This window comes from Myodes glareolus, chromosome 6 (genome assembly GCF_982192425.1).
Source record: "Myodes glareolus chromosome 6, mMyoGla1.1, whole genome shotgun sequence".
Taxonomy (NCBI): domain Eukaryota; kingdom Metazoa; phylum Chordata; class Mammalia; order Rodentia; family Cricetidae; genus Myodes; species Myodes glareolus.
The window spans coordinates 109,582,406-109,610,395 of NC_142031.1; the positions used below are offsets into that span (position 1 = coordinate 109,582,406).

General features: G+C 40.8%; 2 protein-coding genes across 14 annotated transcripts; one reads left to right on the forward strand and one right to left on the reverse strand.

Moving 5' to 3' along the window:
• Positions 1 to 4,882: 4,882 nt before the first annotated feature.
• Cbx3 (chromobox 3) lies at positions 4,883 to 19,825 on the reverse strand. Of its 7 annotated transcripts, none has more exons than XM_087907483.1 (6): positions 18,154 to 18,669; positions 16,795 to 16,849; positions 13,196 to 13,338; positions 10,677 to 10,839; positions 7,181 to 7,299; positions 4,883 to 6,192 (listed from the first exon to the last, which is right to left on the reverse strand). In XM_087907483.1, exons 2-6 carry the CDS (start codon positions 16,816 to 16,818, stop codon positions 6,066 to 6,068), a joined length of 576 nt encoding a protein of 191 aa, XP_087763609.1. In that variant the 5' UTR covers positions 16,819 to 16,849; positions 18,154 to 18,669; the 3' UTR covers positions 4,883 to 6,065. The 7 variants fall into 7 exon arrangements, with proteins under 7 accessions (XP_087763609.1, XP_087763610.1, XP_087763608.1 ...); XM_087907484.1 differs by lacking the exon at positions 18,154 to 18,669 and adding an exon at positions 17,940 to 18,129; XM_087907482.1 differs by lacking the exon at positions 18,154 to 18,669 and adding an exon at positions 17,964 to 18,127.
• On the forward strand, positions 18,878 to 27,987 carry Hnrnpa2b1 (heterogeneous nuclear ribonucleoprotein A2/B1). 7 transcript variants are annotated; one of them, XR_007233276.3, is made up of 13 exons: positions 18,878 to 19,013; positions 21,509 to 21,544; positions 21,642 to 21,752; positions 21,920 to 22,066; positions 22,260 to 22,470; positions 22,598 to 22,699; positions 22,796 to 22,876; positions 23,445 to 23,507; positions 24,348 to 24,467; positions 24,696 to 24,818; positions 25,585 to 25,663; positions 27,020 to 27,155; positions 27,656 to 27,987. XR_007233276.3 is itself a non-coding variant. In XM_048440337.3 (12 exons), exons 1-11 carry the CDS (start codon positions 19,008 to 19,010, stop codon positions 25,644 to 25,646), a joined length of 1,062 nt encoding a protein of 353 aa, XP_048296294.1. In that variant the 5' UTR covers positions 18,878 to 19,007; the 3' UTR covers positions 25,647 to 25,663; positions 27,656 to 27,987. The 7 variants fall into 7 exon arrangements, 5 of the variants coding, with proteins under 5 accessions (XP_048296294.1, XP_048296293.1, XP_048296300.1 ...); XR_007233277.3 differs by having other exon boundaries at positions 27,020 to 27,092; XM_048440337.3 differs by lacking the exon at positions 27,020 to 27,155.
• Positions 27,988 to 27,990: the final 3 nt, after the last annotated feature.

A 27,990-nucleotide genomic window follows, 5' to 3' on the forward strand; every position in this document is an offset into this window, starting at 1 on the left:
TTCACATAGACACACAATCAGGCAATACACCAATGTATATAAAAATAAGTAAACCTTTAAAAACAATGCTTTGCCAATTATTTAAAAAAGAAAAAGAAAATAATTGTGAGTTGGGCGTGGAGGTACGTGTCTTTAATCCTAGCACTCCAGAGACAGAGGCAGGTGGAAATATTTGTATTTTGGCCTGGAACTTACTATGTAGACCAGCCTAACTCTGAACTCCACCTGCCTCTGCCTCCTGAGTGATGGGACTAAAGGCATGCATTACCACATCTGGCTTTCTTTGTTTTCTTGATGGTAGCCAGTCTAACTGGGATGAGATGGAATCTCCATAATATTTTTAATTTGCATTTTACTAATAGTTAGGAATGTTTAACATTTTAAGAACTATATTGCCTGACTGATGTGGAATTTCTCTCTGTATACTATGAATATATTGTATTACCATTGGTTAATAAAGAAGCTGCTTTGGCCTATGGCAGGGACGGATATAGGTAGGCAGGAAAACTAAACTGAATGCTGGGAGAAAGAAGGCAGAGTCAAGCGGATGCCATGTAGCTGCTGAAGGAGAAAGACGCCACAACCTTACCAGTAAGCAACAGCCTTGTGGCGATACACAAATTAATTTAAGATGTAAGAGCTAGCTAGAAATATGCTCGAACTGTTGGCCAAACAGTATTGCTATTAATAATATAGTTTCTGTGATTATTTGGGTCTGGGAAGCCTGGAAATGAAAGTGCAGTCTCCGTTTTCACCTGACCATGGTGACATATACTTTTAACACTTTTAATTCCAGCACTCCAGAGGCAGAGGCGGGTGCATCTCTGTAAGCTAAAAGTCAAGTCAGCCTGGTCTACACAGTGATCCAGGACAGCCCAGGCTACATAGTGAGACCTTGTCTCAAAAAAAAAAAGAAAGAAAGAAAAAAGAAAAAAAAAAAAGAAAAAAAAAAACCAAACCAAACCAAAAACCCAACCAAACAACCCCAAAATATATTTCCTTTCTTTTTCCCTTTCTTTCATTTTCTTTCTTTCTTTTTCCCTCCCTCCCTCCCTCCCTCCCTCCCTCCCTCCCTCCCTCCCTTCCTCCCTCCCTCCCTTCCTCCCTCCCTCCCTCCCTCCTTCCTTCCTTTCTGTTTTGGTTTTTCAAGACAAGGTTTCTCTGTGTAGCCCTGGCTGACCTGGAACTTGGTATGTAGACCAGGCTGGCTTCAGAGATTTGTCTGCCTCTGCTTCCCATGTTCTGGTATTAAAGATGTGTGCCACCACCCCTGGCTGTATTTCTTCTTTTACAAACTGTTCATTTTTTTTATCCTTTTTTTTTTTTAAATTGGATTACTTGCTTACGGTTTGGTTTTCATATTCTAGACATTGACCCTCTGTCACATATAACTGGCAGACTTCCACTCTGAACTTTCTTTGAGAGGTTAATCGTCTCTTTTGCTAGGGAGCATTTTAATTCCTCTAGGTTCACCTCCTTTCCTCCAGTCCCTGCACCTTGAAGCATCTCTACTTCTAGGAGTTTCACAGGGTGCAGGGTTTTGTGCAGTACCAGATAAAGATACCATGTCATTCTTCTGCTGTACTTTGCATAAGCTCGAATGACCTAGAAGGAATTGCAATTGACTACTGCCTGGACCAGGTTGGCCTGCGGCCATGTCTGCAGGACTCTGGCATGATTGTGAGTAGTCCTATCACTAGGCAGGTGGTCTCAGCCTGTAGAAGAGCTCAAGGTAGCTTAAGCAGGAGCCAGTAAACAACATTCCCCCAGGGTTTCTGCTTCAGTTCCTGCTTGAATTCCTGTCCTGACTTTCCTATGTGGGTTATGACCTGCAAGCTAGGAAGAAATCCTTTCCTCCTCTAAGTGGCTTTGGGTCATAGTGTTTGTCACAGCAACAAAAACCAAACCAGAATGGCAACTGGTGTCCAGTGTTTCCAGAATCCTCTGTTAAAGAGGCTGTCTTTCCCCTGTTAGGTGTTTAAAAACTAGGGTTCTAGAGAAACATGAAGTTGGATTGTTCTTCAGGGAAATTTCAGATATAGTTGTGCATTCAGAAGCAAAAAGCTTCATCTTACCTAGGACAGAACCTGTTCTTTTAAGGTCCTTTGAGAGAAAGGGGGAGGGCAGGTATTGAGCCACAGAAAATGGGGCCAAGGTTGGGTGACATCATCTAATTAGGCTAAGACATTTTGTTTTCTGTATTTCTGGCTGAGGCAAGTGTATGAAGGTCTCAAGTACATTTCAGGATAAGGGACATCAGGAAGAACGACAGGCCTAGTTAGTGTGTGATGTGACAATTCACTTGTCCTGCCTGTAGCTCTTGTTTATGATTTTGCTATCTGAAAGGGGTCATTCCCAGGAATGGGGGTGGGGCAGTGAAGTACTTGGATATTTGTCGGGGCTGGGAGGGTAGACTGCATCTGGGCGTGGCCTTGTCTACAGTTTACAGCAGCTGAGGGGAGAGACTGCACCTGGAGTGTCTGGATTTTAACATTATCCAGGATTTTGGCATGTTTGTCAAACACCAGGGGGTTACATGGTGGATACAGCTACATGGACTGTATCTTGATCTTCTGTTCTGTTCTATTTACCCACATTTCTGGTTCTTACCATGCTGCATTTGTTATCATGCCTCTGTAATAGAACTTAAAATCATGTATGGTCATACTTGGAACTAAATTATTTTTCTTTTAAAAGTACATCATTGGGCTGGAGAGATGGCTCAGAGGTTAAGAGCAATGCCTGCTCTTCCAAAGGTCCTGAGTTCAATTCCCAGCAACCACATGGGGGCTCACAACCATCTGTAATGGGGTCTGGTGCCCTCTTCTGGCCTGCAGGCAGACACACAGACAGAACATTGTATACATAATAAATAAATAAATATTTAAAAAAAAAAAGTACATCATTTACTCAGACATGGTGATGCATGCAGTTAGGTCCAAAGAAAGCTTCTAATTCCCCCGACTCCAAAAAGCAGACCAAATAAATGTCCAGAAATGTGTTCAATCTGGACTATGGAGGATTCTTGGCAGTTAGATAAAAGCCAACATTCCTCAAGAACTTGTGAAGTCAGTTCCTTTCTACCAAACGGAGTCATTGCCCTTACCTTTGGCAGAAGGGACAAATGGCAACCTGTGGTGTCTACGGGCATATCGAAGTGCATGCTGGCCTCCATGCTCCTTAGGTATCTCAAGTACCTGTTACACATTTCAAAGTCCACTAGCATCCTAGTCCTCCCCCCCCCACCCCCCCCCCACCCCGGCTCACGGCTTCCCTCCCCGAGCTGCTATTCTCCTCTCTCATTGTTCCTGGCCAGGTCCAGTCTACTTCTCTTTCTTCTCTGGGTTCTTCCAGATGCCTCTGGATATTCTATCTTCCTCTTAACCATGGAGGAGTCATGTTTATACATACATTAATTCCAGGAAGCTAAAAACTATCTAAAAACCTAACATGTATACACAAATGGTATATAAGCATACAGCTACCCCCAATAATGCCTGTTTTTACTTTGATGACACAGAATAATTAAGTAAAATGCCTTCGCAAACTTTTTGGCTAGGGAACTGAGTGGTATATTTGGGACAAGTAAAACAAAACTGAGGTGTTGTCAGAAAGGGAAGAAAAATGACCATCAAAACCTACTGCCGGGGGCTAGAGAAATGGCTCAGTGGTTAAGAGCACTGACTGCTCTTCCAGATGACCCGGGTTCAATTCTCAGCAACCACATGGCAGCTCACAACTGTCTGAAAATCCAGTTCCAGGGGATCTGACACCTTCAAACCAATGCACATAAAATAAAGATAAATAAATCATAAAAAAGTTTAAAAAAAAAAACAAAAAACCTACTGCCCTGACAGTTCAAACAAGCTCAGCCTAGTTAAGACCCTGAAAAGAGGTGGATAGATATTTGTAAAAAGGGGTAAAAAGTCTTTAACCGATGGTAAAGACTCACCTTAGACTGGGCAGCCTTTGAATAGTGACCCAGACATAAAGTAGTCCAAGGCTGGCTGGAGAGATGGATTGGCAGTGAGCAACTTTCCTGTTCCTCCAGAGAACCTGACTTCAGTTGGCCAGCATCTACTCTAGGCAGCTCCCAACTGCCTTTAACTCCAGGGCATACAAGGTACTAGCACTCACCGTTCCCAGTTCCCATATTAAAAATATAATCTCAAAGACATCCAAGAAAAAAGCAGTATTGCTTCAGGCTGTTGGGCTATCCTTGTAGCTACCATCACACTCATGCTTCTTGGGCCTTAGAACATGTTTATACTAAAGTTAATCCCTTCAGCACATGGCTGGGATAGCTGAGCTGAGGCTTCTAGCTTCATGAAGCTAAAGAACTGTTAATCTTGGGCTGGTGAGATGGCTCAGAGGTTAAGAGCATTGCCTGCTCTTCCAAAGGTCCTCAGTTCAATTCCCAGCAACCACATGGTGGCTCACAACCATCTGTAATGGGGGTCTGGTGCCCTCTTCTGGCCTGCAGGCATATACACAGACAGAATATTGTATACATAATAAATAAACAAATATTTAAAAAAAAAAAAGAACTGTTAATCTCTCCATTATGCAGTCAATGTTGGGGCTACCCAGCTCATACTGACTGTAAAATCAATGTATATAAATGTGTGGTGATATATGTATTTGTGATCCCGGTACTCATGAAGTAGGAACAAGATATCAGAAGTTTAAGGCTAATCTGGGATATGTGAGGCTATTTCAAAATAACAAACCAGAATGTGCCTGGGAGGCTGACTGAGAATGACTATTCAAGGAGAGCTTGAATTACAAAGAAGCCCTGTCTCAAAACTAAAAAAGGATGAACTCTATGATTAGATGTTTCCACCCTCATTACAGAGCAAATCAGACAATGACAAAGAAGACATCACATAAAGGAATATAAAACTATTTATTGACCACTGTTCACCATTATTTACAATAAAGTAAATATACAGTTGGATGACATTCTGATACTACAAAGTTACTTTTCTGGCTCATTGAACCAGAACCCAAATACTGAAAAGATTGCTCCTACCAGTAAGGAATGAGACAGGGTAAAGAAAAAGCATGCAAGTCATTAGTTTATATTACCAAATTTTGTTCATTTATGTCAGTAGATCTGAAATTGCCAACATCATCTCTAACCATGATTCTATTTCCACAGCAAACAGATATTCCAAACTTCATAACCTTTTAGTAGATTTCAACTTTCTACAAAGGAATGGTTCACTAGAGGAACCCTACATGCTTAGTTGTCTTTTTGCTTAATTTTTAGAGACAGGGATTCTCTGCACAGCCCTGGCTGACCTGAAACTCAATAAACCTGGCTGATCTAGTCTAAATCAGAGACCCACCTGCCTCCAAAGTGCTGGGATTAAAGGCACATGCCACCTCACCCAGCATAAGTCTTGTTATTATTAAGTCATACTGCTACTTTGTCTAATTCCATTTTCTGAAGGGGTAGTTTGTAAGGACAAAATTTTGTAAACAAACTACTGTATGTGATAATAGATAAATTCTGATGTGGATGCTTTAAAACTATCCAGTGAATTACAGAACTGTCTACTTGATCTGAAAGGTTATGGTTTCAGGAAAATGTTCACAAGGGAGGAATCTCAACACATGTTTTCATCTACAGTTTTTGAGTATTAAAAACAAGACAAAATGAAAAACAGTTACATAAGGGTCTTATGCACACACAAGCTTACAAACAAAAAACCCAGAATGGTCCTTCTGTGTCCCAGTTAAAAATAAGTTCTGATTGAGTAATGACTGTAAAATCTCCCCAGCATTTAAGAAAAGCTGTTCTTCAAAGCTGAGGAAATACAACATGGTATTAAACATTCTACTGTTAAAAGAAGCAACTACAGAAAGCTTTTATTTGCTCAAAGGAATCAGTGCCTTTTGATGCAGAACAAAAACCAAAAATATCCCAACTACTGTCAATACTTTCAAAACCAGCATATCAAACTCGATTTTCATTAGAATGCTATCTTTTCCACACTAGTAATTCAAAACTCAAGATCCAGATTTTATATATATATAAATATATATAAAAATGCAAACAATTATTGCGCCTCGTCTTCTGGACAAGAATGCCAAGTCAGCCTTTCCTCATAAAAGGCGATGACAATCTGAGGACACTTCATATTTGCCTCCTTTGCCAGCACCAAGTCCGCCTCATCTGAGTCCTTCCTGTTGTGAGGGGGAAAGAAGGTTAACATTTAAACTGCATGTCATTTGAGCTCTATTCAATAAATACTAATTGAATAAAAATGAATGTAAATGCTACTAGATGGATGCATGGTAGTGTGGTTACATATCAATAAACTTCATTTCTCAAAAGAGGCTATACATTTCTCTTTAATCCCCCGCCAAGGGTTTTTCTGTGTAATGGTCCCGGCTGACCTTGAACTCACTGAGATCTGCCTGCCTCTGCCTCCCTAGTGCTGGGGGATTCTTATGAGTTTGAGGTCAGTCTGGACTACAGAGTAAATTTTAGGATAGCCAAGGCTGTTACACAGAGAAACCCTGTCTTGAAAAACCAAAAAAGGAAACCTTGTGTACAACTTCCAAACAATTAACACTCAAGCCAGGTGGTGGTGCACACCTTCAATACCAGCACTCAGAGAGGCAGTGGGGGGGGGGGGGAGAATCTCTTGAGTTCAAGGCCAGCCTGGTCTACAGAGTGAGTTCTAGGACGGCCAGAGATACACAGAGAAATCCTGTCTTGAAAAACCAACTCTAACTTCCCCCTCAAAAAAAAAAAACCCCAAAACCAAAAAACCTTCTCCCTTTCAGGCCTAATTGGCAGAACTCTGAGTTGAGGTCAGCTTGGTCTACAAGAGAATTGTACATCAGCCAGGGCTACATAGTGAGACCCTGCTCAACCACCTCCCTCTCAAAAAACCCAACTGATAGACTTTCCATCCTTTTATCTTTAAACTGTATGTAATGAGGGCCAGCAAGATGACTTAGCAGGTAAAGGTGCTTGGCACACATCCTGGCAATCTAAGTTTGAACTCACGAATCTACATCTAGGTGCAGAGAATGGACTTAAAGCTGTCCTCTAACATGTATTGTGATACACATACTGCTCTCACCATTATGCATGCACACACAGAGGGAGGAAACAACCCCTCCCCCCCAAAATCACCCTAAAACCATTGCCCCACACACTTACCATTTCATAAGAAACATTAATTCTCCACTGCTATCTGTGGCACCGATTATTCGTTCAGGATCAAGACCTCTGGCAAAACCCCTTGGTTTGTCAGCCTGTTTAGAGGGTGAGGTAATAGCCTGCATAAATATGTCTACACAACAAATAAAATTAAGAACTCTATGAAATACAACTTTTATCAGAACTTCAAGCAGTGAGACAGCAACAACTAGAAAAAAAAAACCCCCAATTTACAGGGCTATGAAGAGAAACCCTGTCAGAAAAAAACAAAAACATAACCCAAGTTAGATAGAGAAACATGTGTGGGGTTAGGAATGTAGCTGTAGTTCTATTGGCAGCGTATTTGCCTAGTATGCAAGAAATTCTGGGTTTAGTCTAACACTTGGTAGCTGGAGGCAGGAGAATGAGTTAAGGTAAGCCTGGGCTAGAAAAGACCTTTTCTTAAAAAGCTAGATACAATTTAAAAGTCTTATTATGTAGCAGAGATTAGCCCTAAACTTTCAATCCCCAGCTTCAATTTCTTGACCATTAGAACTACAAGTATGCAACAACATACTGAGAAGTTATACACTCTTGACATTAAATTTCAAGTGCCTGTACACCTAGAACTTTAAAGGCAGAGGTATAAGTTCAAGGCTGGGCCTGGGTAAAGTGAAACTTTACCAAGAACCATCCCCCCCAATGAAAAACAAAAACAAGTAAATATGCAGCCACTTACAGTAGCACAAGCCTATAATCTCAGTATTCAGGAAGTTTTCAGTGTACCCTGGGCTACATAATAAGACTGTGGCTTAAAATATATACATCTAAGAAAACCCCAGGCTGCTGGAGAGATGGCTCAGTGGTTAAGAGCACTTGATCTTGTAGAGAACCTGGGCTCAGTCCCCAACACCCACTTGATGGCTCACAGCTATCTGTAACTTCAGATCCAGGGAATACAACTCCTAACTTCTGCGGTGGCTGCACACATGTGGTGCACATATATATATACACTTGGATTTCCTACCAATAGTAGCATTTCTAATGTAACATTAGTTATTACTCCTGGGCATCGTGATGCAAGTCTTTAATCCCAGCACTTAGGAGGCAGAAGTAGGTGATCTCTGAGGTTGATGCCAGCCTGGTCTACAGAGTAAGTTCTAGGACAGCCAGGGATATGTAGAGACCATGCCTCAAAAAAATAAACCAAAACAAATGATTAGTGACAAGAAGCCCTGGGATTGATTCAGCACTTCAATGGAAGCGGGACGATCAGGGTTTAAAGGCCAGCCTGGGCTATGAAACTATCTTAAAAACACAACCACCTTTCTCTGAAGCCTGAATTAGCTTCAAAGTCTTGAAACAATTCTCCTTAGTCCCTCAGGCGGTAGGATTTTAGGGATGAACCATTGGGCTTAGCCCTATCTTCCTTAGACACTGAAGACGCCTTTTCTCCACAGCATGTTTAACACCTAATTAGGTTTTATTTATATGCATGCTTGTATGTAAATTTTTTTTTAAAAAAATTAAAGCTAGGGTCTTAAAGCAGGCAAGGTCTGTTCTGTACCTGATGACCTCGAATTTACCCCTCAAGTGTTGGAATTATAGGTGAATGCCACCCTGACCAGTTTCCAATCAGTTCTGGCCTTAACATTTATTCTTCTTTAGCTTTTTTTTGGTCTTGTTATTTTTAAAATTTATGTGTATTTTCCTGTGTATCCATAAGTATGGGTGCTCTTAAGAGGCCAGAAAGGGTGTTGGAGCCCATGGAGCTGGAGTCACAGGCAATTCAGAGTGCCCACATGTGTTAGGAGCTGAGCTGGGGTCTCTACTGGAGCAGTCTGTGCTCTCCAATTACTGGTACTCTAAAACTGTTATCCTAAAGAAACAAAACCAAACCCAAACAAACAAAAAAGAAAAACAGATTTATGCATTGAGTGTATTTTCTGCACATACCATGTGTGTGCCTGGTGCCATGGATGTCAGAAGTGGATGGTTAGCGCCACTGAATTGGAGTTATAGATTGTTATAAGCCACCAATTGGGTGCTGGAAACCCAATGTGTCCTTTGGAAGACCAGCAAGTGCTCTTAACTATTGAGCTTAGTTCTCCGACCTAAAATTGTCTGTCCCTGACCCCTCCTTTGTGTCTCACTATGCAGACCAGGTTAGGTTGGTCTGGGAACTCAAGAGAAATCTGCCTGCCTCTGCTTCACCAGTACTGGGAAACTGAAGTCATATCGCCACCTGGCTGTTTTTCAATTTCTAAAACAAACAGTTGGTAATTATAGCACATACAATTTGAGTATATCTGAGAACTAAAGATATCAGTAAGTTAAAATTACTTGAAGTTTCATATTAATGTAACTAGGCTCTGGATTCAGACTGGGTTAGATTGACAACTCTACCTCTTTAAAGGTCTGTGGGTTTGGGGAAGTTAATTATCCAAAGTTCCTATGTCATAGGTTTTTGAAGTGTGTGAATTAAGCTGTTTAGAACACTGCTGGCTCAATATAGCTTAGGCATTCCTACCAAAGTTCTGTTTCCCTTATGTATATGCTTTACTTTCAGCTCTCCATCTGTAATAATCATGTTTTCTCATCTATTCAATTGGGTCATTATCTAGCATTAACAGTGTTGGTATTAAGATTAATGATCTATATGCAAAATTCTTGATATTAGTTCAAATGATCATATTTGAAGCTCACAGTCCTTTACTAGTTTAAAGGCAAGGGTAGAGATTATCTTATTTGTGTCACCATGAGTGGCTCTATAAAGTTTCTTTCTTTTTTTCTCAATTGGAATTTAAAAAAGTATTCTAGGGCTGGAACAATTAGAAACATCTGCTACCCTATCAAAGATTTTTTAGTTCAATTGCTAGCAGCTACATGGTAGCTCACAACCGCCTGTAATTTCAGTCTCAAGGGGTTTGATACCCTCTTCAGGCTTCTGGGAACACCAAGATGCACGTGGTACACAGACACGCAAACACATATATATGCAGGCAAAATACCATACATGTGAAAAAAAAAGTATTCTAGTTTTAGCTGGGCATGGTGGTGCATGCCTTTAATTACAGCACACAGGAGGCAAAGGCAGGCAGATTTCTATGACTCTGAAGCCAGGCAGGGCTACATGGTGAAACCCTCTCTCTAAAACAACTAATCTATTCTAGTTTTAAGCAGGCACTGTGGTGAACACCTGTAATTCCAGTGTCAGGATGTCAGAGGTAACAGGATGAGTGATTCAAGGCCATTCTCCAATACATGAGACCTTGCCTCAAACACAACCCTCAACAGGAAATTAACTATAAAGGAGAAGGGAGAGGGAGGTGAATTAGAACAAAGTATAATGATAATTATGCATGAAAATATCACAACAAAACCCATCACTTTGGAAGAACAAAATATGAACTAAATAAAAAGTATTCTAGAAGGGGGGAAAAAGGTTCAAAGTAATAAAAATTCAAGCCATTAATTGTTGATAAGACCCAGTCTAATAGGCAGTACTTATACTTACAGCATCTCTTTTCTTCTTCGATTTGCTATCATCAGATTCACTGTCAGATAAAGATTTCCTTTTTGTACCATCTTTTTCTTTACCAGCTTTTTGAGAATTAAGAAATGCTTCAATTAATTCTGGACAATCTAAATTTTCTTCTGGTTCCCAAGTATTATCAGCACTGTGTTCAGTTAAAGAAAACAAAAAGTTGATTCAATTAAACATTGCCATTACCTGGACCTGTTTACAACTACCTGAAAAAAAAAAGTTCCCATAAAATAACACTGATACTGGTAGAATAATAACAAAGAAAGAAATGCCTTTTTATTCCCTGTATTATTTAAAAATGCTTAATCTCCTTTCATACCTCTAACTGAGCAATCAGGTATTTTAACCCCAAAGGCAGCTGACCTGACTCTGTACTGAACCAATACTAGTATTTTTCTGCAACTCACTTCACGGAACCCTAGCTGGCCTCCAATTTTATGTAATCCAGTCTTCATTCTCCTGTCCCCACCTCCCAAGTACTGGAATAAAAGGAATTTTCTATCACACTCTGTCTGGTGCTGGGATGAAATCCATGGCTTTGTGCATGCCAGTCAAAGCATGCTACCAACTGAGCTACATCCCAATCCCTTGAGTTTAAAAAAAATTTTTTTTTAAAAGGTGGGGGATAGGGACATATGTACCACAAGCTGGTTGTGAAAAATTCTCAATGCTGGGATTAAAGAAGAATTCTAAAAAACAGCGATTCCTAATTCCTTATATATTATGTCCAGGTTTGGGATCTCCAATGATGTTTGGAAATAAAGATTCTGACATATTCTTATACATGAGATGTTTTCAATTTGGAAAATGATATAAAGCAGGGGCCGAGGAAGAAAAAAACAATAAATCTAGCCAGTTGTATGCGCCCCCCTGCAAAGACACTCTATCACTATGTAGCCTAGGTTGTTCTCAAACTCCTAACCTTGCCTCAGCTGTCACAGTGCTGGGATTACAGTATTGTGCCACCATGCACAGTGCCAATTTTTTCCCTCAAATTTTTTTTAAGGTTGGGAGGAAATGAAAGGAATCAATTTCAGGCAGGGTCCATAAGCTGTCATTGAACAGGCATGCTCATTTTAAGGCATTAGCTACTGCTGCTTTTATGCTGCCCATGCAGAAAAATCAATGGCCCACAAAGCCTAAACAGTCACATATAGATGCTTTGGGGGAAGAGACTGCCAACTCCTGCCTTAGCACAAGGCTGAAGTAATCATTCCCATGTGTCTTTCAAAAGAGCGGTGAGGAAAATGAGAATCACCTCACAAATATAGAAGTATGGTCACCTTTTACCAAGGGACAGACTCTTTGTGCTCGGGCCACAAATATCTTTAGAGAATGAGATGGAATGAGTGATTTCAGTGACATCTAGCGCTATTAACATCTGGTACTTTTAATACTTGGTCTGTTAGTATCTTCAGACTGTAACATCGGCAAAGTTTAATTTTGGGAGGAGGGTTGATGTGTTATTTTCAGTTTTGTCTTCTATATTATAAACATACTACACAGTAAATGTTAGGCTCTTGACCATAGATATTCAAATAGGCATGTTTAATATGACATTAAATGCTTTAATGAAAGAACACATTAGGACATGAAAGATGCAGAGTAGGAGGTGGAGAGAATAAGAATCCATTACAAACGCTTTGTTTAAAAATGCTGTGACATTTATTCCTTTGCAGGCTAGTTTAAAAATTATGCTGCAGGGAACTTTAATTTTCTAAGTTTGACTCTATAGCCATAAACTAAGCTCTAATATGCTAGGTTTCAACTGTTGCTAAAGGTTTGATTTTTTTTTAAGTTAAACTTTTTTGTTTGTATGACTCTTTTTTTCCCTGCACATATGTATGCATGTGGATCATGTGTGTGCTTGGTACTTGAAAATATCAGAAGGTGGCACTGGAGACACTGAACTTGAGTTATGGATGATTACGAGCTACCATGTGGATGCTAGGAATTGAACCCTGGTCCTCTGTAAGAACAAGTGCTCTTAACCAGAGCCATCTCTTCAGACCCCAGAAGCCTTAAATAAACCAGAACAAGATAGTTCTGGAATTAAAATTGCCTTCTAACAGCTCTTTCGGCAAATTGGTAAAATATTTAAGCTAAAAGTAACATTTAAGCCTATTCAAGTACAATTATAATTACTAAAGTAAGGGTTAGGGATGCAGTTGACAGAATGCTGGCTGAGCATGCATAGCCCTGGATTCAATCTTTAGGTTCACATAAACTAGGTGTGGTGGTGCATCCTGTGCACCAGGGAGGTGGAACTGGAACAAATAAGAGTTTAAAGTTATTCTTAGCCATACAGCAAGTTCAAGAGCAGTTTGGGGTTCGGGAGGCCCTGTCTTAACAGAACAAAACAAATAAGCAAATACAAAAATGAGGCACGGGGAACACCTATAATCCCAGCACCAGGAACAGGAGTCCAAGGCTAGTCTGCACTACATGAGACACCCTCACTTAAAACAAAATCATAAGAAGTTTCTTACTCTGTGAACCCCTTCCACTTGAGGAAATACTCCACCTTCCCATTCACTACACGCCGGTCCAGTACTTTTTCTACCACAAATTCTTCAGGCTCTGCCTCTTCAACTTTTTTACTCTTTCCATTCTGTTTCTTTCCCATTTTTTGCTAAAACAAAAGAGAAATTAAGAAAATTAAAAAAAAAAAAACTTGAGTACATTTTAAGGCCAAATTGACACAATTTACTTTTTGACAAAAAACAAACAAAACACCACCCCCTTTTAAACTTCTGTGACCCAGGGTAGGCACATCCTAGAAAGTCAACAGATAATAAAATAAAAGCTCCGCTCCACTGATTTACACTTAAAACCCAATACCCTTCATCAGTATGACAGAACTAAAAACAACAACAAAAAATCTGAGAAATAACCTTATCCTTTCCTAGTTTTATTTCCAGGACTCTACAAGACTAGAATCACCACTCATTTTAATCACAGCATAGTGACAAATAACTAGAAAACACGAGAAAATGACAGAGAATGGAGTAAATATTAGTAGTTGGTGGTTTGAATGAGAATGTCTCTATATGGTTGGTTCCCAGGTGATGCAACTGTTTGCGAATTGTGCATCCTTGCTGGGGGTGGGGCGTGGGGGTGGCAGCTTGGCAGTGCACACTTGGAGGTTTCAAAAGCCAATGCCATTCCCATTTAGAGCGCTCTCTTTGCCTTGTGCTTGAAGATCAAATGCAACCTCTCAGCTACTACTTCGGTGCCATGCCTGTTGCCATCCTACCAGGATGGTCATGGACTCATCCTCTTAAATTATAAACCTCAACAAACTTTTCTTTAAGTGCCCTTGGCCATGTTTTATCACAGTAAAATAGAACTAAGAATGAAGTGTGATAGTAAAAAAGAAAACAAACCAACAAAATACTCAAGCCAGGGTCACATATAGCCCAGGTAGTCTTCAATTCACTATGTAGGCAAGGAAGACCCTAAAAGTCTCAATCCTTTAGCTTCTACATCCCAAAGTACTAGGTTTATAGATGTGCACCACCACACCTCACTAAATGATAGAACTAAGTGTAGCAGAGTAGACCTATTAAAACTGAAGCTCTAAGATATGGCTTTCCCAATGACAGTAACAATTTAAAATTGTTTTAAGGATAAAAATTAGCTCCAACCATGGAGACCATGAGTAAACTAAATGGACAATATTGTTTTCCCATAATTATTACATGAAGATAATTTTCCTGACTAACAAACCTTATACTATCACTTTAAATGTCCAAAATGGTGGATTTTTCTTTAAGTGGTAGAAAAATTCCTTCCCTACTGGGTTTTTTTTTAACTTAGAATCTTAACTGGTAGCAGGCTATATTTACTCTGAAGAGAGGCATGAGGTAGAAGTGATGAGCTTTTTAGCAGCATCCAGGAAGTCAAAATAGGTTGATTACCATGGGTTCAGGGTCAACCTGAGATATGGAGGAAAACGGTGTTCCTAAAATCAAGTTCTTTCTTTCTGGTGAAGGTGGGTGGGTATAACATCACCCATTAGTGTTTTCTCAGCACATAAGCAGGATTGTTAAAGGAGTAGAAACTAGGTGCATAAAATCTTGAGATGGTTAATTTTAAGCCCCTATGGGACACCACAACAACACAATGCAGTATGCTCAAACATTTCATCTCCACAACAGCAGCCAATTCTAACCTTTAAATGCCTGTGATTCCCCTGACTCAGTCTCCCCCAGTGTTAGCATTATAGGTATGCACAGGTGCTACTTAAGTGCATCAAAACAAGCCAAATCAAATCAAAACAAAACCAACCAAACAAAAACCCTCAAAAGCCTAGTCACTAAAACCATCTCCTAAACGAAGGATCCAAACAGGAAAAACCAACAGCAGCACCCAAGGCAGTTAAACCTACTAGCTTCTAGGAGTATACCTAGACAAACCGTCCTATGGAATTTACCAGGTGAGTCATGTTTTTGTTATTTTTCAAGACAGGGTTACTCTGTGAAACAGCCCTGGAACTCACTTTGTAGACCAGACTGGCCTCAAAATCACAGGAGACCCATCTGTTTCTGCCTCCCGATTAAAGGCGTGTATCACCACACCTGACCTAATGACTTGTGCTTATTATCACTAAGGCTTTAACCTATATTTGGTCATTTATCAACAGTGATCAGACAGGTTCAGATCACAGATCCTAGTCAGCTCTGCAGAGTACTTACAAGTCATGCACAATATAATGATGGCACAAATTAAAAATCACCATCTTGTCCTTTCCAGTGGCAAACTCTGGAAGACACTACACAGACCAAAACTAAGTTTTGTTTTACTTATGTGTTAATACCTGCCTTTATATGCTGGTAATCAATGTATTAGTATTAAAATAGAAACCCTAACAGCAAAATTCATCTTTTAATATAGTCCAGGCTAGCATTAAACTCACAGCAATCTGCTTGTCTCCGCTTCTCAATATGCTGGGATTACAAACATACACTATTAGACCCAGTGTTCCCCCCAATTCCACAGGGTTTCTTGCGTAACAGTCCTCACTGTCCTGAAACTTGCTCTATAGACCAGGCGGGCTTTGAATTCAGAGATCCAGCCTCTGAATTTTTGGAATTAAACCTCTGGACCTTTGGGATTAAAAGCATGTGCTGCCACTGTCCAGCTGACCCAGTTTTAATCTAATTTTTTTATTTTTACTATAACTTGACAAAAAAGAGTATGTCTTTATAAATTTGTCTAACTTACTAGAAACCCAAGAATACAAACATTGGGTTTAGTAATCCTCAGGAAATTGCTCAAAAGATACAGAATTGATCTACTGTTCTTTCATTCCTAGACACAGTTCTTGCTCATGGCAACAATACTTTGTTATATTTCATTCACTTTGTGCACAAAATACCGTTTTAAACTTCTGCATTAATGAATACTGTGTACCTACAATTCAGCAGATTTAAGGATCTTATCAGTCAACTAAAACTTTATAGATTTCCCAACATTTTTCTCACAATTAAGCTCATTAAGAACATTATCATGTGGTAGCAGGAAACACTTTGATGGAGATCAGGAACAATCTTGTAGGTTCTGTCCTCTCCCCTTCCACCTTTCCTTGGGTGAAGATTGAGCCATCTTGCCAACCCTATATATGAATCTTTACCTCAAAATAAGAACATCCAGCTAAAGATGTACTATGTGGTCTTCCTAAGATTAGGTTTTAAAAGACGCCAATTAAGAATGTTTCAAGATTAACAACTCAAGGTTTTCTTCAGAGTGCTGGCTGGGAAATACACAAATATGTAAATAGCCTGGCTTCAAACCCACAGCCATTCATCTGCTTCTGCTGGGCTTAAAGGCAGACACAACCATGTTCTGCCTTTAATTTTTTTCTCCCTGGACCCAGGGTTTCTCTGTGTAGCCCTGGCTGTCCTGGAATTAACTCTTTCTGCAGACCAGGCTGGCCTCCAACCCAGAGATTTGCCTGTCTCTGCCTTCAGTGTGCTGAGATTAATGGCGAGTGCCACACCTTAAAGGTTTCTTAGTTGTAATTTTTAAAGAACAAAAAAATTCTTCCGTTAAGATTCTTACATGTTTTAGGGTTTCACAAACTTACCAATGTAGTTTTATTGGAGGCCATTTTTTTTTAAAAAAATCGAAGACTTGAAGAGCTATTGCGAGAAAAAAATGCATGACAGTTAAATTTTCATGACACACAAAAGGCAACTCTAAGTTTTGTGTGGATTTCAACCTGCACATTTCAGATAAAAATGCAGGGAAAACAGTTCTGAGATCCTATGTTATTAGAGATACATAGTTAAGTATGTTAGTGCTTTAATCAAGTTAGTAAAGTTAAAACCTTACCAAGGACACTGGTACCTCAGACTTTACTTGGTTATAATACATAATTACTTTTCCAATGTAAATCTTATTTGTAACAAATACAATGTTTATTTTCTACGAAAGGCAATCTTCTGTTTGAATATCAAGCATCATCAATTAATCTTTATCAATTACCATGATTTTTTTTCCCCGCTAAATATCTGAATAGTCCAAGAAACTCGTGTATAATTTTATTTTTATTTTTTCAGAAGCCGTCCCTCTTCAATCACGGAGTAAGATAAAAACACTGTGTCTCAGTCCTATTTCCTGGCCTTTTGAGGGGGAGGGGGGAACACTCTATTTCTGGGCTTCCACTCTAGGCAATACTCCTGCCTCAAGCTTCCCAAGCCCCGTCCTGCTAAAGCTGAAAGGAATTGCCCTCCTCCACGCCCGCTCCTCTTCGAAGAGGACCCCTTCCTTGCTCGATTCCCTCGTCTACCAGGCCACGGCCAGGAGCCCGCCCCCCACTCGGGAGCGCGGGCCTCGTGGTCAGCGCCTCCGCGGGGAGAAACAAAGGCGGCGGCGGGGGCTCAAGGGCACTGCGCCACCAGCCCGCGCCTCCTCCTCCGGCGGCGGCCACGTAGCGGGGAGCTCGGGACCTCGGGCCTCGCGGCTGCAAAGCCAGCTCCGCTCTCCCCGCGGGCCCGCGGCGCGGCTGGGGGGAGGGGAGCCCCGCGCTTTGTCTGGAGTCTCCGCGGCTGTCATCGGGCTCCCACCCTCCGTACCACTGTCTAATCTCCCCCGTGAGGTGGCGCGGCGCCTCAGCCAGGCCCCGCCAGCCTCCCCCGCAGCTCGGGGCCCACGGCGGAGCGCGGGGCCCGCAGCCTTTCCCCGCAAGCCCGGGCGCACAGAGCATCCTAGCCCCTGCCACGCACGCACAAGATAAGAAATCAAGCCACCGACTTCACCGCTCGGATGCTCCGGGCCGCGGATCCTGCAGAGTCTCCCGGCGGCGCGCCTTAGCTCAGCCACATCCGAGGGGAGGGGGCGCGGGCAGCTCGGCCTGGGGGGGAGGGGAGGCACCGCCCACGCCCGGGCCGCGCGGGGCCCGCCGGGAACGCGGCCTGCGGGGGGCGGCGTGCGCGCCACTCACCGTCCGCGGCGTGGCGCCTCGGGGGTCTCCTTAGGGGGAGGCGGACAGGGCCGCGGGGGCCTCTCTGCGTCGCGCAGCGCGCCAAAGCCGGGCTCCGCCCACCTCCTCGCCCGCGGCCCCAGGGTTGGGGCGCTGAGCCGCGGGTGTTCTTTAAGCACCACCTTCTCACGGGGCGCGGGCTCCCAAGGCCTTGGGCCTGGGGTGCTGGAATCGGACTGGGAGGGAGCGGTACCCCCGGGACAAGGACAAAGATTAGCGTGGCCCGGGACACCCCGGGCTAGGATTGGCGCAGGCGGAGCTGCAGGGACTGCGCCAGGGTGGAGAGGGCCGCACGCAGGAGCCGCCGCTTAAGCCCCGCCCGGCAGCGTTAATTTTAAACTGCGCGACCGTTTTCTCGGCTCCTTGCGCCGAGGTGGGGGGCCGGACCTAATTCCAGACGTAGTAACACGCCGGCCGCGAGCCTTCCGCAATTCACCGAAGCCCGCTGCGCAAGTGACGTAACGCGGCCTCCCTAATCAGACACGGGGGAGGCGCACGGATTCGGCGTAAGGGGCGTGGAGGCCCTTCCCGCCATTGGCGGCGGTTAGGACGTTTACGTAACGGCCTGACGTCAGCGAAGACGCGTTAGTGGGGGGAAGGTTCTAGAAAAGCGGCGGCCCCGGCTCCAGCGGCAGAAGCAGCGGCGCCGGCTCCGGTGTGCAGGTGTTTCCAGCAGCGCGGTTTTGCGAGCGGCGGCTGCTCTCTCTCCCTCCCCAACCCCCAGCGTCAGGACGAGTCCGGTGCGTGCGCGTCCGCGGAGATCTTTCTCGTCTCGCTCGGCTGCGGGGAATCGGGCTGAAGCGACTGAGTCCGCGATGGAGGTAACGGGTTTGAAATCAATGAGTTCTTGGAAAGGGCATGGCGAGGCCGAAGGCGCCGCAGCGGAAGCAGACCATCCGCCTCCGCGGGCGGGCGAGCGGAGGGAAAGCGGCCGCTCGAGTGGCGGTTGGCTTTGGGGACTCGGGGGATGGGTCGTTGGCGGAGGCCCGATTGTCCGGACGCCTTCCCCGCCCTTAGCCGCTCGGCGCCATTTCCCTGAGCCGGGGTGGGGGATGGGAGCCCGCCACGGCGAGGCGGCCGGGTCGCGGAAACGGCGCGGGGTCGGGCCGCCGTCGGTTCTTCTCGAAGGGCGCGGGCCCAGGGAGCGGGCTGTGTGGGCGGCGGAGCGTTTTCGGCAGCCCCCGGGTCCCCGGAACGGGTCTGCGGAGCCTCCCCTCCCCCCTCCCTCCCGGGAACCGGATTTGGCGTCCGCCATTTTCCCGTCTCCTTCCTCACTGCGATTTTTGCGTTCCACACTTTTAAGGCCTCCCAGTTTGCTCCCTTTTACCGCCGCCCAGGACAGGCTCGCTGTTTTTCTTTGTTTTCGGCGCGGTTTCATCTCGTTTCGAGGTGGATTTCGGGGATTTTGAGCTTGGATCCTAGAGTCCTGCGCACAACGTTAAGGGCTCCCTGCCTTCCCCTCGACGAAATGGCGCCATTGCGTTGAGCAGGCACACGGCGGAGCGGGTGGGGGTGGAGGCTCTCCACAAGGCTTGCTGGCGCAGGCCTGGACAACAGCGCGAGCGCGGCCCGAGCCTGTTGCTGAATTGCTCCAAAGCAACCATTTTATCTTTCCTAGCCGCTGAATTCGATTAATGAAAGGCTTTATGAGCCCGCAGTGGTAAAGCACATGAACGGCAGGAAGTTGAGACTGCTCGGTTCTGGTAGTTCGATTCTGTAAGCTCGGGCGGAGGGGTATTATTTTCCATTTTAATTGCAGCGTAAGTTTATTATCCCAAAGGATCCTTTGGTTTGAAATAATGAGGATTCTGAGCTTGGGGTTTGTTGCTTAAACTGCAACAGGATTCTTACACGTGTAATAGCCACGTTAGACAAGTGAATAACGTACTTATTTTTTTACCTTTTGCTTAAAGCGCCCTGCTCAGTCAACATTAATCCATGAACTAGCTATATAAAAAGTTTCAGATCTGAACCACAGTGTATTTGAACTTTGTCATTTGCTTTTTTGATTTGTGTTTGTGATCATGGTTGATCATTACATTGATAAGATAAGGTTTCAAGTTGAGGGGGTCTGCTTCGCTATTTTCTTTGACCCTCAGCATGTTTATAACATAACCTTGTTTATAATCGATAGTGGACGTCGGGTAAGTTTGGAAAAACCTATGAGGTAAGTAATGAGCTTTTGCTTTTTACAATTTAAGTTAAAGAGGTATATTTATTGGTATTTAAATACAACTACCTAGACACTTCATTTCCAGTCATTTTAAGTAATTAAAACGAATGTTTAAAACGTCGTATTTGAATCTTTAACCTATTGATATTTCTATTTTTCTTCAAATAACAGAACCTGAGAAGAGCAGTAAACAATTTCTTTTTGAGAGTATTTTGAGAGAACCTTAAAGATTTGGATTGAGTGATAAGAGTTGTGGAATTTTTTTTGTAATTACAGTTTTGTCTTCAGTTATGTCATCAAGATAGGTCTTGAATAGTATGACCTAGATTATGAACATCTTGACTTTTTTTAAAGCTTAGTTCTTTATAAGCCAGTACGTAATAAACAGCACTTCAATTAATAGTTATTTCAGGCTTTTTTTTGGAAATTTTTGAGAAAACCACTTTATTCCATGAATTGTCCGAAGGCTAGTAAATTGCTTTAATTAAAAACAGCCACAAAGTTTTTTTTTTAAGTGAATTTGGGGCAGTGGTAACTGTAGATAAATGTGCTTTTTAGTTTTTTTCTGTAGCCTAAATAACCAGAGCAGTGCTTCCTCAAACCACAGTGCTTAAACCTTTCGCACTTCAGATGGTGATGGCTACAGGCATAGATTTTTCTAAGTTAAAAGAAAACTATTTTAAGGTTTTTGTTTTTTAAACTTTTGTGGAGCTTGTTTCAGTGTTGCAGCCTTCTCCTCCCCCCACCCCATACTTAATTTAATACATACCCGAGGGGGCAGTTCAAGTCTGCCCCTATTTCAGAGGCTGATTCCTGAAGTAAGTGGTGGATTGTGGAAACAGTAGGGGGCTTTTTTGGTTTTTTTCCCCAGTTAAGTAATTTTAGTAAATTTTGTAGACTTTAATGAAGAATTTCATAAGACTTTTTTTGATGCCCCTTATAAATGACCTCAGAGTTGAGTATGGTTTTTCTCAAAGATTTTGAAGAAAGTCTGCTAAGTTTATGTGAATTAAAGTTAGATCAAATATTAGTGACATTAAAACTTGTATAGTTCAGCTGAGGGCATTTTTTTGGTGTAACACAACTAATATGCAGTTTAACATATGGTTTAAATTTGATGTAAGTTTTTTTTTTCCCCCCCAGAAAACTTTAGAAACTGTTCCTTTGGAGAGGAAAAAGGTACTCTGCCAGCAGGTCACCTCATATTTAAGAATTTAATTTCCAGCATACAAAGAGAAAATGTAAATAAAAATTGAAATGGTATTTTCCTTTGCAGAGAGAAAAGGAACAGTTCCGTAAACTCTTTATTGGTGGCTTAAGCTTTGAAACCACAGAAGAAAGTTTGAGAAACTACTACGAGCAATGGGGAAAGCTCACAGACTGTGTGGTAGGTTACTTCTGAAAGTTTTGCTGCGGGTTCTAGTCTTACTGAACTTATGCATACATTTTGGGTTGAGTCGTATAGAAAACAAGTATTAAAAATAAAGACTTTCTAATTGGTATTACTAGTTATAATACTAGTAAATTAAATGCTAACATGTTTTTGGTTTAAAGGTTATGAGAGATCCTGCAAGCAAAAGATCAAGAGGATTTGGTTTTGTAACTTTTTCTTCCATGGCTGAGGTTGATGCTGCCATGGCTGCAAGGCCTCATTCCATTGATGGCAGGGTAGTTGAACCAAAACGTGCTGTAGCAAGAGAGGTAAGTAAAATATGTTGTGGAATTTTTTCTTGGGGTTTTGGTTGTGTTAGATTTTTGCACCTGTCTTTTAAAGGCTAACGTTGTTGCTTTATATGAAGAAATTTGATGTTAAGATAGAAGTATAAGATGTAGTATCAAGGTGAATAATTTGTAGCTTTTCTCTCAGCATAACTCCTATAATTATCTGTTGTAGGAGTCTGGAAAACCAGGAGCCCATGTGACTGTGAAGAAGCTGTTTGTTGGTGGAATTAAGGAAGATACTGAGGAACACCACCTTAGAGATTACTTTGAAGAATATGGGAAAATTGATACTATTGAAATTATTACTGATAGGCAGTCTGGAAAGAAAAGAGGCTTTGGATTTGTTACTTTTGATGACCATGATCCTGTGGATAAAATTGTATGTAAGTGTCCAGGCACAGGAGGTGTGGTTTGTATATATAAACAGTTGGGTATATTAACAGCTTGTTAAAACATTCAGAATTGTTTACTATTAGAATGTATTGACAAATTTTTTTTTGTTTGTTTTAGTGCAAAAATACCACACCATCAATGGTCATAATGCAGAAGTTAGAAAGGCATTGTCTAGACAAGAAATGCAAGAAGTCCAAAGTTCTAGGAGTGGAAGAGGAGGTAGCAAGTTTTATATTTTTTAATAAATGTTACATATATTTATTTGGTGGGTGTTTGTCTGAATGCTTGCCACTAATTAAAACATATCTTACCTAGGAAACTTCGGATTTGGAGATTCTCGTGGAGGTGGTGGAAATTTTGGACCAGGACCAGGAAGCAACTTTAGGGGGGGATCTGGTAAGGTTGTGATAGGTTTAGTTTTTGAATAGAGTGGTTTTAATAGGATTTAATAGATCATGAGTTGGGTGTACGGTAACACGTGTTGAGCAAGTATGGTGCTAGTGTGTTGGATTTCTTGCACATCAAAAAATGATACTCATACACCTGGAATTTCAGTATTTGTGAACCAGCAGCAGAGGGGTTAGAAATTAGACGTCTTCATTAGTTGCCCTGCGCGCGCTCACACAAACACGATTCAAAACCTGCCTGGACTTAAAAAAAGTACCTGTCTCAAAAAATAAATTCTGTCAGAATTGATAAAGAATGCCTCAGGGTATTTTAGGTTTCAGCTTATAAATAAGTGCAGTAACTTGAGATTCTTAACATTTTGATGATATATACTTTCATTCCTTATTAAAGTTTGTGGGACTCTTTGGATCTAACTTCAATACTTTAAAAAACATGTGTTGTAATGGTAGTAAGATGGAATTAATATGCTTTAAAAATAAGCTGGTAAGAATACCAGCCATCATTCTGACATACAAATAATGTAGAGAAAAGTAAAATGTTACTTTTTTCTAAACAGATGGATATGGAAGTGGACGAGGATTTGGAGATGGCTATAATGGGTATGGAGGAGGACCTGGAGGTTAGTTTTGTTTAGATTGTGATTTATGTATCTTAATAACATTGTATCTGGGGCTTTGGTTACTTTTATTTACATTTTGATTTATGTATCTTAATATGTAACATATTTAATACCATTTTATTTGAGTCTTGGTTTTGCCTGTCAGAGTGCTTAAGTGATAATGGTTATTTAGCTTTTAAGAATGTACTTTGAGTTTTTTACTAAGCAGTGTATACCTATAGCTATTATGCAGTAAAAATCAGTTGAGGTTCCATTTCATGGAAAAATTGTTTGAACTTGATAGGGAAATGGATACTGTGTGTAGAACAGCTAGAAATGCTAGAATTTGAGGCCTGGGTGATTAAGGGAAAATAAATTAAGAGTAGTTAATACTGTTAGTTTTGCTGGTGGGATCCCTTAGGATAATATTTTACCTAAGGAACTCATCCAGAGTTTATAAATTTTGTTTTTTGAGATGGTCACTATGTAGTGCTGAGTTTCTATAGATCAGGTTGGCCTCAAACTCAGTGATCCATAGTAACAAGAGTTTATAAACCTTGCAGGTATGCTACCCCCCCCCCCCATATTTCTTCCTCAAACTACAGAGCATAAGAATTATAAATATTTTTGTTTCAAAGTAGAGTCGTGGTGTTAAATGTTATTTCAAGTTGCTTTATATAGTGGTTTATGATCCTGAAATACTTCCCCTAGATGAGGTATTTTTAATCTTTGAGTCTGTTGGACTACAAAACAAATAATTTATCTTAAAAAATGTCTTAAACCCAGAAATGCGTGTAATAAAGACAATTCAAATGGAATTGAAAAATTTAAGCAATTACTTAAAGGCTTATTTTATAATAGGTGGCAATTTTGGAGGTAGCCCTGGTTATGGAGGAGGAAGAGGAGGATATGGTGGTGGAGGACCTGGATATGGCAACCAGGGTGGGGGCTACGGAGGTGGTTATGACAACTATGGAGGAGGTAATAAATTCATCTACAACCTTTATGTTGGAATTTGGATTAGAACTAATGATACTTAATATTCATTGTCACTTAGATGCTTTAAATTGTAGGATTATAGAGAGGTACTATATGCTTTGATTTTTGTAGAGCATTTGTTCTGAAAATTAAACTTCAGTTTTGAATTAATGCTTCTATAATAACAACTAGTTTAGGTGTCTGTTGGCTGACTCTCTAATTCTTTCATAGGAAATTATGGAAGTGGAAATTACAATGATTTTGGAAATTATAATCAGCAACCTTCTAACTATGGCCCAATGAAGAGTGGAAACTTTGGTGGTAGCAGGAACATGGGAGGACCATATGGTGGAGGTAATTTACTAAAGACTTGGCAGTTTAACTAGGTGATTTGAGAGGTATAGAGGTAGAACAGTTTGCATTTCAGAAGGGCAAGAATCTAATAGATAAATGTAAAGAGATTTTTCGCTATTAATTTGACCTCATAAAAATTGTTAAAGTGCATCCCAAGTATAAAGTTAGGTTATCTGGGGATGTTTGCAGGGATGGTATTGAGACAGGGTTCCTATGTAGTTTAGGCTGTCTTGAAGGTCCATAGATCTACCTACCTGTACATTGTCTCTGCTGGGGTTAAAGGCCAGTGTTGTTACCATGCCCAGGTAAAAACTAGGAGTAACTGTTGAATTTTAAGTAATAGTTACTCAAGCAAGGTACTGCTCATAATATTGGCAAGGGGAAAATGGAAAATCAATTTTTCAGGGTCTCCATTGCCCTAAACATGAAACCAAATAGAGTATACTGCCATTTAGCTTGTACAAGATTTTTTTTTGAGACAACGTCCAATTTTTTAAAAGTTGTTTGTGCTTAAAAGTAATGAACTTAAAAGGTGTTGAGCATTATAGCTCACATGTTTCATGTACCTTTAATTCCAGCACTCAAAAGGAATAGAATTTCTTGAGTTCACAGCTAGCCTGGTCTTCATACTGAGTTCAGGACAGCCAAATCTATGTAGAGACTATCTGTCATAAAACCAAAAGATTTGAAATTTCAAAACTTTAAAGATGTCCACAAACCTACAGGTTTCTTATGTGCTAAATTTGCTTTCTCATTTCAATCATAGGAAACTATGGTCCTGGAGGAAGTGGAGGAAGTGGGGGCTATGGTGGGAGGAGCCGATACTGAGCTTCTTCTTACCATGGGTAAGTAGTTTTTGAGTTTTACAATTATTATTATCTTGGGAGAATTAGCGGCAGGAGTTAAAGCATTTTAGGATCATGTTATCTTTCCTTAAAATCTGGTTAGATGGATAATTTCATAACCTATTTTTTTTTTACTCTTTACTTCTGTTGAAACAGGCTTCACTGTATAAATAGGAGAGGATGAGAGCCCAGAGGTAACAGAACAGCTTCAGGTTATCGAAATAACAATGTTAAGGAAACTCTTATCTCAGTCATGCATAAATATGCAGTGATATGGCAGAAGACACCAGAGCAGATGCAGAGAGCCATTTTGTGAATGGATTGGATTATTTAATAACATTACCTTACTGTGGAGGAAGGATTGTAAAAAATGCCTTTGAGACAGTTTCTTAGCTTTTTAATTGTTGTTTCTTTCTAGTGGTCTTTGTAAGAGTGTAGAAGCATTCCTTCTTTGATAATGTTAAATTTGTAAGTTTCAGGTGACATGTGAAACCTTTTTTAAGATTTTTCTCAAAAGTTTTGAAAAGCTATTAGCCAGGATCATGGTGTAATAAGACATAACGTTTTTCCTTTTAAAAATTTAAGTGCGTGTGTAGAGTTAAGAAGCTGTTGTACATTTATGATTTAATAAAATAATTCTAAAGGAAATTGTGTAATTATAGACTTTTTATTTTAAATAAGTTAAGGAGTGGGTAGTATAATTAAGGTCCTTTGCAAAGCTGTTGTTGTATTTGTGTAAGATAAATGCTGGTCAGATTTAAGTGTGTTGTCTGCAATTCATCAGGATTAAAATATCTAGTTAACTTAAGGGATATCTCTGCAAGGAGAAACACCTTTTTAGATCTTTTAGATGCTGCTTCTTCAATGCAAGGAAAGGAAATAACCCCAGCGAGGTACTCTTCAGGGACACAGGTCTAGTACAAGAGAACTCTTGACGACTAAGCTCAGCCAGTCTTAAAAAACTGTGCTGTATCTACAAAGCTTAACCTACAGTAGTTGATAAGGATGCCAACGAAAGCTGAGGGTGTAGAGCAAAGTAGTTCTAAGCATCAGTTAAACTTCTTTAGGTAAGATCTTATTTACTTTTTCTTTCTTAATTTTCCTCCCTAAAAGATAAACTAATAAACTTCTTCAATGGTCTTTCAGTATAGTGGTTCTTATGTAGTTTAACATAGCTATAAATTGAGTTTAACAAATAATAAACTCAAGATAATTTTATAAACCCTGTTTTCCAATCTGTCATTTACTTAAAATATTTTGGTTGTTGTTTCCTTTTTTTCCTTCTTTCTCACCCCCTCCCTTTCCATGAAGATTCAGGTGCTTAACATATCATTTTTTTCCCTGCTGGAATTTTAGCATTGATATGAACCATGGACAAGTATATTCTGCTGCCACAAAGACTGTAAAGTGCTTCATTTCAACAGCTGAGGCAAGCCAAGTGATCATTAATAAAGCTTTTCTTGCTTCCTTCAGTGGTGTTGGTAGTAAAATGGTAGGTAAAAGTTAGGCTGCAAGTTCAATAAATGAGATTTACCTATCATTCCACCCTCGTGTATTTATTCACCTGTCCTGGATCAAGCAGTTTTGAGTCAACTAGGCATTTAAAGGCATTGTGTATTACTTTATGGTTCTAATTTTACATGCTTAATCAGGATGAAGCTGACAGGAGGTTAAGGATAGTGTCTTTACTACATTAGAAATTTCTGTGCAACAACAACAAAATTTTTTTGTGTACTCTTTGTACTAAATAATTGGGTTAAGATTAAAATTTTGCCCATTGTCCTACCCTAAACTGCTGTAGGTTGGCTATTGTAATTAGTTTCTTAAATCTATCCTGATTTCTAGGCTTTATTGCCTTAACCAGAAATGTGGTATTTAGGGCTTATACACATCAGTGAGTCTGCTTTAATCCTAAAACCACCACTGAAGTTATTTAGGTTCTTTGGACAAACATGATAAACTTCTTCAGATACTTTTTTTTTCCTTTGGCAGGAAGGTGTCTTGCTGCAGGTAACTAATGAAGAAGTGGTCAACCACAGAGTCTTCAAGAAATAAGAAATTCTGTACCATCTGAAAGTAGTTCTTGTTGGTGCCTTCATTTAAGAAGCACTTTTAAGATAAAAGGGAATGTTCTCTGATTAAAAACTTCATTTAGTACAGGTTCTTGATAAGATTCAAAATGCAATGAGTGCTGTTTGTATAGAGTAACATCAAATTAGCTAAGGATAATGTATTATGTTTTAAAATAGGATTTGTGAGTAGACAGATGAAAGGTCTATTTTGAGTACAAGTTTTATAAAATAAATACTTTTGTATCCAAATAATGC

Excerpts from the sequence above, each read along its gene's own strand:
- Hnrnpa2b1 (XM_048440337.3), top strand. Across the intron at positions 21,545-21,641 it reads TTCCTTTGGAGAGGAAAAAG|AGAGAAAAGGAACAGTTCCG; the intron begins GTACTCTGCCAG and ends TTTCCTTTGCAG. Across the intron at positions 22,471-22,597 it reads TCCTGTGGATAAAATTGTAT|TGCAAAAATACCACACCATC; the intron begins GTAAGTGTCCAG and ends TGTTTGTTTTAG.
- Cbx3 (XM_087907481.1), bottom strand. The coding sequence starts at position 19,570 with ATGAAACCGCGCCGAAAACAAAGAAAAACAGCGAGCCTGTCCTGGGCG.